This window comes from Dendrobates tinctorius, unplaced genomic scaffold (assembly GCF_039654945.1).
Source record: "Dendrobates tinctorius isolate UK_male_01 unplaced genomic scaffold, ASM3965494v1 ptg000082l, whole genome shotgun sequence".
Lineage (NCBI taxonomy): Eukaryota > Metazoa > Chordata > Amphibia > Anura > Dendrobatidae > Dendrobates > Dendrobates tinctorius.
Genome location: NW_027361750.1, coordinates 5874360 through 5889001, shown reverse-complemented (window position 1 = coordinate 5889001; position 14642 = coordinate 5874360). Strand labels below are relative to the sequence as shown.

General features: G+C 42.4%; 1 protein-coding gene across 1 annotated transcript in view; it reads right to left on the bottom strand.

Moving 5' to 3' along the window:
• PREX2 (phosphatidylinositol-3,4,5-trisphosphate dependent Rac exchange factor 2) overlaps positions 1-14642 on the bottom strand; it is a 597424-nt gene that overhangs the window by 451654 nt on the left and 131128 nt on the right. Inside the window, exons 2-3 of the mRNA XM_073583857.1 lie at positions 12584-12655; positions 1758-1880 (exon numbers count right to left, since the gene is read on the bottom strand). Coding sequence (XP_073439958.1) covers positions 1758-1880; positions 12584-12655 — 195 coding nt within the window. The remainder of the gene's footprint in view (positions 1-1757; positions 1881-12583; positions 12656-14642) is intronic.

Here is a 14642-nt window from a genome sequence, read left to right as displayed (position 1 = left end):
CTGAGCATGTGTCAGTTGTCAATTCTGACATATGCTCAGTAAGATCTTGTCACTGTGTGATATGCACAGTGACAGTGAGCCCACTGGCTCCCATGAGAGGTGACGAGCCGGCAAAAGAGAGCACTGTCAGTATACATTGTAAGGAGATTAACCAGCATGTAGGAATAGCAGAGACCAGCCCCATCCCCACAAGTGATTTCGTCACGTCACCTGTGAGGGAGATTCTGGTCTCTGCTCACCAAGTTGTCTCCTTACAAAGTGCACTGACAGTTGCTGTCATGATCTGACAGTTTTAAATCACTGGGTGAACTTTTTTTACTTTGGAAAGTTCCAAGGTGTCTTGACTGTCCCCGGTGGTGGTTAGCAGTATTGCACTTTAGGTTTTTGTGCACTTAATTAGGGATCAGGTGTGACACCCTATAAAGGTGTGCTAGGGGGTGCAATCACTGCCTGTGATATTGTGAGTTTGTGTTCACTCTGTTTTTGGAGAGCCTGGATGAAGGATGGAGCTGGTGAGGAGTCCTGCGCAGCTTAGCCAGGGGGGATGTGTTTCAGCTATGGTGTCTGGACGAAGGGCTGGCATGGCGTGGTGGAGTCGCAGTGATGGTGTCAGCGGGAAGTGTCTGCATGGGCTGGTGGAGTGGCGACTATGGAGAGTGGCACTCACCATGTGGGACTTGGCCGCTGAGCTGGACTCAAGCATGCTCGACTTCGTGTCAGCAGCTGAACTCATCCTTGGGACTCTGGTTCTAAGCAGCTGCAACTGGTGTTGGACTCTGCTCCAAGTTTGCACTAAGGTGAAGGATCCTGTTATGGCGATGGATCCGGGTGGAGGAGAAGACGCACGCAGGTGGTGGGCTCTGTTGCTAGGAGCGCACGCAACAGAGCAAAGCTAAGTGGTGTTTCCCCTGTATTGTCTCTTTCCTCTTGTGTGTTATTAGTGCAGTGGTGGGATTAGTTTCCGCACCGACCTATTCCCTAGTGAGGGTTTAGGGTCAGGGCGAGCTAGGGCGTTGAGGTACGCGTGAGGCGCCCGGTGCGAAACCGGCATAGGGAACGTTAGGAATGCAGGGACACTGGCTCAGGTGAGCTCAGGAGGTCTCCAATTCCCTTTTCCCTATTGCAGGGCCCACCATTGTTAAAGTTACCCAGGTTCCCCCCTTTATTATTTAAATGCGCCTTACTGGAGGTGGTGTTTCCAGATATTGTATGTATAACGTGTAATACCTAAATTCGCCAGGTGGAGGCGGTGTATCCACCTGCACGTTTTTATTATTTAAATGCGCCCCACTGGAGGCGGTGTATCCAGGGTCACGTGTGTTATGGGTTCGCCTTTCGGCATCATCTGCGTCCTGACACACGTGATCATGACAGTTGCATTCTGTTGCCAGCTCATCACTGCTCAGCAGACTCGTCTAAGGAACGCACTGTCACTGTGCATATTGCATAGTAACAAGATCTTACTAAGCATATGTCGGAATTGAAAACCGAAGCATGCTCAGTAGAGCAGGGACCCCCTGATGACTGTTCATTTGAGTATCCCAGCACATTCTGGGGGTTGTCAAACAAAGCGTCATCAATCAGGAAGAAGGTAAAAAAAATAAATAAAGCAGATAGATAGAGCACTGAAGGAACAATTTGGACTTTTCAATTAAACTATATTGGAAAAGAGATTAGATTATGACTTAGAAATGTTAGTTTCGGAACTCCCACTTTAATGAAAAATGGGAATCATATAAATATGAAATCCAACTTACAAAACGTAGAAAGGAGATTCCAACGTCTCGATGAGCATTAAGTTCTGGATGCAAACATTCCTCAATGAGCAATAAAAAGTCTCTGTGTACCATGAGAATGTCCTCAATGTTGGAGAATAACATCTAGAAAGATCAATGTTATACAGTTTTATAATCATTTTATTATAAGAACGTGTTAACAGATTACCACTCAGTCGTTGAAAAAAACAGAATCTACTGTATAATGCTACTTTATGGAGTAGCTTTATTTCATACGCAAATTTCAAAATAGAAACATAATGAATTCACTTTACAAGGAATAAGCCAAATATAACCAAATCTACTCTGACTGTCCCCAAAGTTTCTGGCTGAAGAAGAAATGATTGGACAAGGTAATGTGTCCCACACCCAATCATCTGTACTCCAGTGAGTTGTGACTCCAGATAAAGGCCCCGTTACACAAAACGATGTTCCAGCGATCCCACCAATGATCCGACATGGATGGGATTGCTGGGACATCGTTAGGCTGATCGCTGGTGAGCTGACACATAGACAGCCCCTCCAGCGATCAGGACCAGTGAGCACGCTGGTTTCTTGGATACCCGCTGTTCACCTTGGAAACCGGCGTACACGCTGGTTTCCAAGGTAAACATTGGGTATCTAAGAGCCGCGCGGCTCCTGGATACCCGCTGTTTACATTAGAAACCAGCGTCCAGCGTCGCTGATCGCTGGTCTCTCGCTGCCACACGCAGCAATGTGCGCTGGCCAGCAAGAGACCAGCCATCAAAAAATGGCCCAGGCCAATCGAGCACGATCATTGAAACCCGGCAGGGGGGCCGGTCGCTGATCCCCATCACACACAGCGATCTCGCTGGCGAGATCGCTGTGGCGTCACAAAATCAGCGATCTCGCTAGCGAGATCGCTGTGTGTGACGGGGCCTTAAGACTGGCAGACAATTTTCACACATTGCCTATTGAAATGAGCATGTGGCCTTCCACTACTGTGTGTTTAAGACAAAGTAGGGATCATATATGACCAAATAAGTTCATGATTTGAAAGTATTTTGGAAATTTTACACTTCATACAATTGTGATAAAATATTACTTTTTATAATATCAATAGTTTCTCCAGGATTTGAATACATCTGTTTTTTTTTCCAGCAGAAACTGCACAACTGCACATTGGCTGTCTCTTGTCTTGCAGTTCAGCCTAGTTGGTCTTATTGCACCAAACACCTTTAGAGGCTATGTACACATTAGCATAAAATTTATGTTATTCTTCATTGGCCTACTAAATGCAAAGTTAAGCAACAGATAGTCTTCAATAAATCAGTAAAACGTTCTTGCTATTGCAAAGTATGAGTCCTTTAACCAGCTGATGGCTTTTGCAAAACTTATCCAAATCCCTTAGAGCTCCTGCTCTTGGTTCTGTAGTCTTTCTCCATCCACCTCTCTTCCTTCAGTGTTAAGTGGAAGGAAGAGGGCATTGTACGAGGGTGATGTACACAAATCTACAGTGGAGAGGTGAGAAAGTATCTAAAGTCTTATGGAGAACAGAGAAGCAATCTTTAGATGAAGACAATAGCACTTGTGGGGGAAACAAATGCTGTTTTGGAGCTGTGCTGAGACATGAAAACAAGTGAAAACAGCAGGCTATACACAGACATCATATCCATCCTATATTACTGGTAGAGACACTCCCACAAGAAAAAAATCTGGAAAATTGAACCAGGCTGCAAACTGCATATTAAGGGGTCTAGATTGCACACTGAAATTTAGTGTAGCTAAAGTTACAACTAACTTTCCATGCTGCTCCTTCGTGACAAAGTTGAAAAACTGCATAAAATTGTTAAAATAAATTCAACTTTACAAATCCCCTGTAAATTTACGCAACTGACTTTCCAGTCATAAGTCAAGTGATACCTTTATACTTTCTCATTTTCCCTATAGAGTATAAATTTATAGAAGAAATCAGTGTAGAGGCATAACTATCACATAACAATCCAGCATTCAGTGAGCTCTGGTTCCAGTACAAGATTGCTTTACTATTCTATAATTCTGTATACTTTCCATATATTTGCTTTCTAAAAGACTGGATGATGTGTCACAAATGTATTTTATATTCCCTGTGGTTTCCGTATTTTCCCTTTCACGGTGTACATCGACCATAAAGCACAGTATTGTATATTCTTTTTATCAGAATGTGCCTGAAAAATCACCTCAATATCCACATTGCTCTCTCCAGAGTCCTGATAATGCCGGGAGAACATATTTGTCGGCGCTGGATATATAGCACTGTAGAGGCTGTATCACAATCAGATAATAAGATTAATGCTTGGGGAGCTAAAATGTATTCTGCGCTAAGTTGAAGAATGCTTGCACAATGCATTGTATGCGGAGGGCAGGGAGCACTGTAATGAATACCAAGCAAAGGAAATAAAGAAAACATTTCTAACTACTGTTTGGATTAAAAAGAAAAAAATGTAACTCGGAATCTTGCTATCCAGCATTAAAGGGACCTGAAAGGATATAACAAAGGCATTCTTATTATTGGTTGGTTAGAAAAAGGAGTTTCAAGTTTCCCTGAAAGAATAGAAAAATATCTAAACAGTCAAAACTAAAATGCACAGCACAAAGAAATAGCTAAAAAAACTATAGACATAAATACTAGAAACCATTGGTATCACAGTTTAATTCTTCATTCTAGGCACAGTAAGATAATTTATTATTAGTAACCTAAATCAAAAGCAAAGGCTATCAGGTTACTGGGAGAGAAGGTTCTCTAAAAGCGTCTGGTTAAAGGGAATCTATCACCCTTTTTTTTTACTATCACTGCCGGCACTGACATCAGGGGCTTATCTACAGCATTCTGTAATGCTGTAGATAAGCCCCCGATGTAACCTGAAAGATAAGAAAAACACGTTAGATTATACTCACCGGAGGGGGCGGTCCGGTCCGATGGGTGTCACGGTCCGGCACCTCCCATCTTCATACAATGCCATCCTCTTCTTACCCTCCTGTAGTGGCTCCGTTGAGGGCAGAGCAGAATACTGCAGTGCGCCGGCGCCAGACCTCTCCCAACGCCTGCGCACTGCAGGACTCTGCTCTGCCCTCAACAGGGCAGAGCAGTGCGCCTGCGTTGGAGCCAATAAAGGAAGGGAAGAAGAGGACGGCATCATGTGAAGATGGAGGCGCGGGACTGGACCGCGACACCCATCGGACCGGACCGCCCCCTCTGGTGAGTATAATCTAATGTGTTTTTCTTCTCTTTCAGGTTACATCGGGGGCTTATGTAGAGCATTACAGAATGCTGTAGATAAGCCCCCAATGTCTATGCCGGCAGCTGATAGGGCAAAAAAAGGGTGACAGATTCCCTTTAAGATATCCAAGCAATGAAGTGTTAAATATATATGAAATGTTGCATAGAATGTGTCATAAACAAGACATCTCAATATATTCTATTTTTCTACACGGCAACCATTTATTTTTTTAGGTACTGTAACTAGCAAAATCTTTGAAAGAGGACCTGGCTTAGGTTACCTTTTTCTCCAATGAATTTGGAAAGTGTAATATTTGGGAACTGCACTCCACTTTTTAAAGGATTATTCTCAGAATTAGAAATGATCCCTTGACCGCAGAATAGGGGATAGTCGCTGGGCATCTGTCTGCCGGAAAAAGACAAACGATGGATTCAACTTTATCCAGCAATCCCATGGAGAATGAATGCAGCCTGTGTGCCATTCAAGACTGGCCTCTGCATAGGTAATTTGTCAGGATCCCACTTTCGAGATTGATGGGTATCCATCCTATGGAATTAAAGTTATCCTATTAACCTATAAAATGTAATTTGTGAAAATACCATTCTAAATAAATCTAGTGTATTTGTTAAGGTCAGACTGCATTTCTTTTTACATCTACAGTCATGGCCAAAAGTTTTGAGAATGACACAAATATTAATTTTGACAAAGTCTACTGCTTCATTTTTTCTAATGGCAATTTGCATATACTCCAGAATGTTATAAAGAGTGATCAGCTTAACAGCAATTACTTGCAATGTCAATATTTGCCTAGAAAATTAACTTTATCCCCCAAAACACATTTCAACATCATTGCAGCCCTGCCTTAAAAGGACCAGTTAACATCATTTCAGTGATTGCTCCATTAACACAGGTGTGGGTGTTGATGAGGACAGGGCTGGAGATCAATCTGTCATGATTAAGTAAGAATGACACCACTGGACACTTTAAAAGGAGGCTGGTGCTTGGCATCATTGTTTCTCTTCTGTTAACCATGGTTATCTCTAAAGAAACACGTGCAGTCATCATTGCACTGCACAAAAATGGCCTAACAGGGAAGAGTATCGCAGCTAGAAAGATTGCACCTCAGTCAACAATCAATCGCATCATCAAGAACTTCAAGGTGAGAGGTTCCCTTGTTGCCAAAAAGGCTCCAGGGCGCCCAAGAAAGACCAGCAAGCGCCAGGACCGTCTCTTAAAAGTGTTTCAGCTGCGGGATCGGGCTACCAGCAGTGCAGAGCTTGCTCAGGAATGGCAGCAGGCAGGTGTGAGTGCATCTGCATGCACTGTGAGGCAGAGACTCTTGGAGCAAGGCCTGGTCTCAAGGAGGGCAGCAAAGAAGTCACTTCTCTCCAGAAAAAACATCATGGACAGACTGATATTCTGCAAGTGGTACAGGGAGTGGACTGCTGAGGACTGGGGTAAAGTCATTTTCTCTGATGAATCCCTTTTCGATTGTTTGGGACATCTGGAAAACGGCTTATTCGGAGAAGACCAGGTGAGCGCTACCACCAGTCTTGTCTCATGCCAACTGTCAAGCATCCTGAAACCATTCATGTGTGGGGTTGCTTCTCAGCCAAGGGAATGGGCTCTCTCTCAGTCTTGCCTAAAAACACAGCCATGAATAAAGAATGGTACCAGAATGTCCTCCAAGAGCAACTTCTCCCAACCGTCCAAGAGCAGTTTGGCGATCAACAATGCCTTTTTCAACATGATGGAGCACCTTGCCATAAAGCAAAGGTGATAACTAAATGACTCAGGGAACAAAACATAGAGATTTTGGGACCATGGCCTGGAAACTCCCCAGATCTTAATCCCATTGAGAACTTGTGGTCAATCATCAAGAGACGGGTGGACAAACAAAAACCTTCAAATTCAGACAAAATAAAAGCATTGATTTTGCAAGAATGGACTGCTATCAGTCAGGATTTGATCCAGAAGTTGATTGAGAGCATGCCAGAGAGAATTGCTGAGGTCCTGAAGAAGAAGGGTCAACACTGCAAATATTGACTTGCTTCATTAATTCATTCTAACTGTCAATATAACCTTTTGCTACTCAGAATATGATTGCAATTATATTTCTGTATGTGATAAAAACATCTGACAAACACACATAAAAACCAGAGGGCAGCAGATCATGTGAAAATATAATATTTGTGTCATTCTCAAAACTTTTGGCCATGACTGTACTATTGACAGCCATGCATTTCCAACACTAAATTATGCATATTTTATTTCGGATTTTATATATGTATTCATTTATCGAATGACCATGGTAATATGCAATAGGTTACTCTATGGTGTTGTTTATCAATTTATAAGTGTTTTTAATCTTTGCTCTTGTATATGAATTTTTATCTAATAAAATTGATCTATTTTATGTATTGGGGTGAGTATATACTGTGGTAGATCGGTTCACTTGGCTGTACACAGAGATAGACAAGGGAACACTGCAGCTTTAAGAACCTCCTTTGGTTTATTATGGACACCATAAACCAAGGAGTAGTAAAACAAATACAGCCCTCTGGCCAAGACAGGAAATCAAAACAAAACAGTAGCAGAAAGCACAGTCCTTCTGAGAGGGCGGTTCCTCCCGCTCACGGCTAGCAGAACACACACGATTCAGGTTTTAGCATAAACAAAAACCACTTCTCTGGAGTGTTCCTTTCCAGAAACTGAACACTACTGCCTTTGGAGGCTAGCTACTTAAGCCCCAGACCACACCCTGGGGTGGAGATCTGGTGGACATCCTCCCACCCGCTCTATGGATTCCCACATAAAAGCCAGCTGTTATGCAAATAATGTAACCCCTCTCAACAGTTAGTGTGCTGGAGGAAAAACTCTCGGTTTTATGTAACCGAAACCATTAGGCGTAGTGTAACATATCTCCCCTCCAGCACTTTACCAGTGACTTTGTCACAATATCTATTCTTTGAAGTGTCCCTTTAGTTGTTCGTGTCCTATATATGCTTTGGTACATCTTTGCTGCACCCCTATTAGACATTAGTGGTTGGTGCCCATCAAGACTCTTTTTTATCCGTTATTATCATTGCATTGTGACATCACTTTTCACATTACTATAAGATGACTATGTTTATTATACATACAGTGGGGAAAATAGTATTTAGTCAGCCACCAATTCTGCAAGTTCTCCCACTTAAAAAGATGAAAGAGGCCTGTAATTGACATCATAGGTAAACCACAACTATGAGAGTCAAAATGAGAAAACAAATCCAGAAAATCACCTTGTCTGATTTGGCAAGATTTATTTTGCAAATTATGGTGGAAAACAAGTATTTGGTCATTAACAAAAGTTCATCTCAATATTTTGTTATATATTCTTTGTTGGCAATGACAGAGGTCAAACATTTTCTGTAAGTCTTCACAAGGTTGGCACACAATATTGGTGGTATGTTGGCCCATTCCTCCATGCAGATTTCCTCTAGAGCAGTGATGCTTTGGGCCTGCCGTTGGGCAACACGGGATTTCAAATCCCTCCAAAGGTTTTCTATGGGGTCGAGATCTGGAGACTGGCTAGTCTTCTCCAGGACCTTCACATGCTTCTTACGAAGCCACTCCTTCGCTGCCCTGGTGGTATGCTTGGGATCATTATCATGCTGAAAGAACCATCCACATTTTATCTACAATGCCCTTCCTGATGGAAGAAGGTTTGCACTCAAAATCTCACGATACAAGGCCCCATGCATTCTTTCATGTACACGGATCAGTCGTCCTGGTCCCTTTGCAGAGAAACAGTCCCAAAGCATGATGTTTTCACCCCCATGCTTTACAGTAGGTATGGTGTTCTTTGGATGCAACACAGCATTCTGTCTCCTCCAAACACGACGAGTTTTGTTTCTACTTTGGTTTCATCAGACCATATGACATTCTCCCAGTACTCTTCTGGATAATCCAAATGCTCTCTAGCAAACTTCAGATGGACCCAGACATGTACTGGCTTAAGTAGGGGGACTCGTCTGGCACTGCAGGATCTGAGTCCCTGGCAGCGTACAGCGTACTCTGTTACTGGAGGTAGCCTTTGTTATGGTGGTCCAAGCTCTATGCAGGTCATTCACTCGGTTCCCCCGTTTGGTTCTGGGATTTTTGCTCATTGTTCTTGTGATCATTTTGCCCCCTCGGAGTGATATCTTGCGTAGAGCCCCAGATTGAGGGAGATTATCACTGGTCTTGTATGGCTTCCATTTTCTTATTATTGTTCCCACTGTGGATTTCATCACTCCAAGCTGCTTGCCTATTGCAGATTCAGGCTACAAATTTATTTCTAGTGTCCTTCAACAGCTCTTTGCTCTTCACCATAGTGGAGTTTGGAGTGTGACTGTTTAATGTTGTGGACAGGTGTCTTTTATACTGATAACAAGTTCAAACAGGTGCCATTACTACAGGTAATGAGTGGAGGACAGAGGAGCCTCTTAAAGAAGAAGTTACAGGCCTGTGAGAGCCAGATATCTTGCATGTTTTTAGATGACCAAATACTTATTTCCCACCATAATTTGCAAAATAAATCTTGCCAAATCAGACAAGGTGGTTTCCTGGATTTGTTTTCTCATTTTGACTCTCATAGTTTTGGTCTACCTATGATGTAAATCATCTTTTTAAGTGGGAGAACTTGCACAATTGGTTGCTGACCAAATACTTGTTTTCCCCACTGTATAATATGACATCACTATTAACAATAAAGGGTTGTTCCCATATTAAATCTTCCAGAGGGCACTGATAGCCCTGCCTCCTGCTTTCTGCTTCCTGTGGGCCAGTGCTCTCTTATCACCAAAAATTGGTAGCTTGGACCAACGAAATGTTGACTGAATGATGAGCTCTTTAATGCTACAACCATAGGGAGCTTTGCCTCTACAGCATTGAAAGAGTGCAAAAGCACAAAAGTAGTTTGATTTGTGCTCTCCAATAATCTGGCCAGCTTTGGATTAGCGCTTACAGGCTTTTATTAGAAGAGCTTGTAAGTGCTGAGCATGCTTGGCCACCACTGCTTGACTGTAACAGTGGAAAGTAAGTTAGATAATGAGCAACAAACAATAAAGTTAAAAAGTTAAAAATCCTTTTGTCCTTGATCTTAGATGAGAGGGTTTTTAATGTTAATTCAACTGAAAATTTGCTTCTTCACTTTGAAATTGTAAATATTATTCATGTTAATACTATTCCCTTAACCTTGAACTATAACATCACTTTATATATATTATATATCTTGTAAGGGAACAGATGATACAGACATGGACGGGAGATATGTGTCACCGAGGTGACTAGCCTCGTTGGTGTAGATCCTGGAAATGAAGGCATTTTTCACTTATTGGGATCAGATTTTGAGTCGGGGATTTCAGATCAGCTAAAAAGATTGGGTGAAAATGGCAGCTCCCATATCTCCTATCCATCTTTTGCAGCTCCAATAAAAGGCTGCTAAATTGGCTCAGGTGGATGTAGTTTTGGAGAGGCAGTCAGTGTGGCTGCAGATCCAAGTAACTTAGGAACAAGATCTGTGTCACTGTAAGGTTGAGAGACGATTTGCTTAACTGGCTTAAGCCCCTGTCACACACAGCGATCTCGCTAGTGAGATTGCTGCTGAGTCACAAGTTTTGTGATGCAACAGCGATCTCACCAGCGAGTTCGCTGTGTGTTACACTTATCAGCGACCAGCCCCCCTGCCGGGTATCGCTGATCGTGCTCAAATGGCCTGAACATTTTTTTGATCATTGGTCTCCCACTGGCCAGCACGCATCACTGCATGTGGCAGGTGGGAGACCAGCAATCAGTGAGCTGGAGCTGGTAACCAAGGTAAACATCGGGTTTCAAAGCGCCGCACGGCGCTTAGAAACCCGATGTGTACGTTAGATACAAGTGCGCTGGTGCAGGAAGCTGGTAACCAAGGTAAACATCGGGTTTCTAAGCGCCGCACGGCACTTAGAAACCCGATGTTTACCTTGGTTACCAGCTCCCTGCACCAGCGCGCTGGTATCTTAACGTACAATGAGGGTAACTAAGCGACGTGCATCGCTTGTTACCAACGTGTTGCTGTCCCAATCGCTGGTAAGATCTGCCTGTTAGGCAGCTCACCAGAGATCATGTAGCGACACACCAGCAATCCTGACAAGTTCATATCGTTGTCAGGATCGCTGGTGAGTCGCTATGTGTGACAGGGCCCTTAGCTAGGAATGGACTGTGTTGTTTTCCCTTTGTCACTTTCCTTTGAATCCTGTGAAGGTTTATGATGGTTAATAAACTTCACCTTCTTTCAAGAACCCAGTGCCTGTGTCTACCTGATGTCATGATCCAAGTTGGATGATGACAGATTTTGCACAAGTAACCTTTTTTTTCTTTAGGCTGTTTGCTTAAAGTTAGTTTTGCCCCCGGTGGCCATTAGGGTCATTACACTGTGGTTGTTTTAGTTCTAGTTTTGCCCCCGGTGGCCGTTAGGGTCATTACACTCTGGTTACTTTGGTTCAGTTGCCCCCCCGGTGGCCGCTAGTGTTATTGCATGTGATAATGAAGCAGGTGTGATACCCTGGCTCCTATCTATAAAGTAGCAGGTGGTCTCACTTGTGTGGTGTTTATTGCTCATTTCCAACCAAGTCTGGTGAAGGATGGAACTACAGAGAGGAGTTCCTGGCAGCTCAGGGGAGCTCTGGTGTAATAGCTTCAGGCGGAAGCTGAATTCAGGTGTCAAGCTTCAGGGGTGAAGCTGAACTTTGGTGTGGTACTCTGTTGCTGGGAGCAATAGCAACAGAGCAAAGCTAAGTGGTGTTTTTCCCTGTTTGTGACTTTCCTTGTGTGTGTATTAGTGCAGTGGTGAGATTAGTTTCTGCACCATCCAGTTCACTAGAAAGGGATAGTTGCAAGGCGAGCTAGGGATTTGAGGTATCCAGCTCGTCGCCAGGTGCGGAACCTGCCTAGGGATCGTCAGGAGTGTAGGGACACTGACTCAGGGGAGTGCAGAAGGTCTCCACGTCCCCGTTCCCTATTGCAGGGCCCTCCATTGTAATGGTTTCCCCGGTGTTTCCTTTAACTCTGTTTAAATTCACCCTGCTGGAGGCGGTGTATCCAGGTTCACGGGTGTTATAGAAATTCGCCCTGCTGGAGGCGGTGTATCCAGTCACATGTGACATTACACTTGATGTGCTGCAAGAAAGCGAGTGGTTCTCACAATACTGCATGTCATCGTTATCCTGGGGTTTAAAAAACAGCATTCAAATTTTGTAAGAAATTGATTCATTATAAGAAAGAAAAAGACAAACATTCTTAAAAAAAAGTGCCTTTTTATTTCTGCCTGAAAAGTAAGGCCACATGCTGAGCGTGACTTTTAGTCTCGTGCATTTCTCAGTCTGGTTTGATTTTACTTAAACCATGAGCAAGTCAATGGTATTTAAAGGCAGAGATATTTCACCAATGTAGGGCTGAGAGGTCTTCAGACAAACCAAACATGTCAGGACTCTTGTTATGTTGTTCCAAATAAACCTATTAGTGGAGTCAAAACACATCAACATGAGCTGAAAATAGAAAACAACCATCAAGAATTTCAGGACTAACCTTTACAGTTTCCTCTGTGACATTTTTATCAGATTTTGATGCTGCATACTGCATCATACGGTGAAAAAACGCCTAGGAAAAAGAGAGAAATGTCTTGTTTAGAGTTTAGCTATTGGTATCTGAAGGGAAAGAATAACAGTTCCTTAGCATTCAACTTTTCCCCAATGCTCTAATGATAATCCTAAAGACTAAAATAAAATATTTGAATATCTAGCAAAACTGAGAACAAGAACTTATTCAGTACAGACAAAATGAGTAACTGCTTCCTACAATAATTTGCCAAGTCAAGATGAACTGTAGTGACGGGAACATCAATCAGTTTATCCACATACTAAGCAGCAGGTTTAATCTCATGTTAGATGTGATACCTCCTATTAGTGTAGTGCCCCTCCACATTGTACAGTCATTCATTATACAGGTAACCAAAAGTTATCCAAAATATTATGCTGCTCAGTTCCTTAAATCAACACTACGGTGTTGTTTTTTATTTCGGAACTGGAGTGGTGCTACTAAACTAAATTCCCTTCCCCAAGTAATATGCTTACCAGTCTTCACCTGTTAGTGATGGGCGAACGTGCTTGGATAACGTCTGATCCGAGCATGCTCGGGTGTTATCCGAATATCGTGGGTGTGCTCTTATAATATGTTCGAGTCCCCACAGCTGCATGATTTGCACATGCAGAGATTGCCTATTTATTAATGAATCCCCACATGTGTTGAAGCTGTCAATCAGCCTCAAATCATGCAGCCACAGGGGCTCAAACGTAATATACGATAACCCCTTTAGTGATGCTCACATATAATTAATAGTGAGTCCACTGAGAGTTCTAATGCACTAGTGATGAATCCGTGCAAACTCGGTGTGACCCCCCCCACAAGGTCCAAAACGATAAAGATTCCAAAGATTCCGAAGCCCCAGTGAATGAACCCCCCCACAAGATCCAAAACGGTAAAGTTTCCAAAGATTCCGAAGCCCCAGTGAATGAACCTAAAGATAAAACATAGCTTTTATTCCATCCTTAAAATCACATGGTGAAAATACAAAATTGAGGTAGACGATGTGACATAGAAAGCCTTTATCAAGCCAGAAATACAATGATAAAAATTCAGCTGAAAGTGGAAGAGAGAAGATGCCGGATCAAGACAAGAGATGCCCATTCGACCAGACCTCACTGTATGTGAGTAGAAGTAAAGGTCTTTTTTGTACCTTGTAGGAGTGATTGGGGACTTACATACAGCATTCTAATATGCTGTAAAAGAGGGCTTATAGGTGCTGGCTATACTTGATATGGGAAAACCTGGTGACAGGTTCCCTTTAAGATCTTGTACTTAAGGAAATGGACCTCAAATACTGAGAGTAGATGGGAAACAGTTAGCGCACTGTGCTGACGTCAATAAAGCTGATGCACTGAGCTGCTAAAAGCTTAGATAATATGCTGTGCAATACATACTGTTAGCATAAGGTGTTCAGGTGATTATCATATAGCTATATCTAAAATTGCAATACTTAAACTGGAACAATACCAGAATAGGTAAAGGCAAAGCAGAGTGATTAGTTATACTAACAAAATGCATGTACAGGTAAATATTTTGAGAATTAATACAAGCCTGTTTTATACTTGATTTATCACGTTTCATAGATTTGGTGTGCTTTTTATTTTAAATTTGAAAAATATATTAAATAATGTCAGTTGGCATCTTAGGCTGATTAGATGTGTTTTTAATAACCTCTACAGCATATTAAAAAAAGTACTAAAGCTAAATCCATAAATAACGTTGTTTTGTGGCCTTTCCTTTTTTTCATTTATTAGCCCCATAATATGCAGTAGGTCAATAATTGAGCCGTATTGAATGATTTGTGGGTCTTATGGAATTGACTCGCAATCAATCATGAGCTACATTTTACTCGGAAAGATTACAACGTTATTGTCAATAGGCAGCTAGAAAAAAAGAAGGAGGGAATAAACTACAGAAGTGTTTTGCTTCCTTATGTCTTACTCATTCTTTAAGTCGTATGGATGATACAATTGTATTTTGGAAAATGGAAAGCTAATTTGGA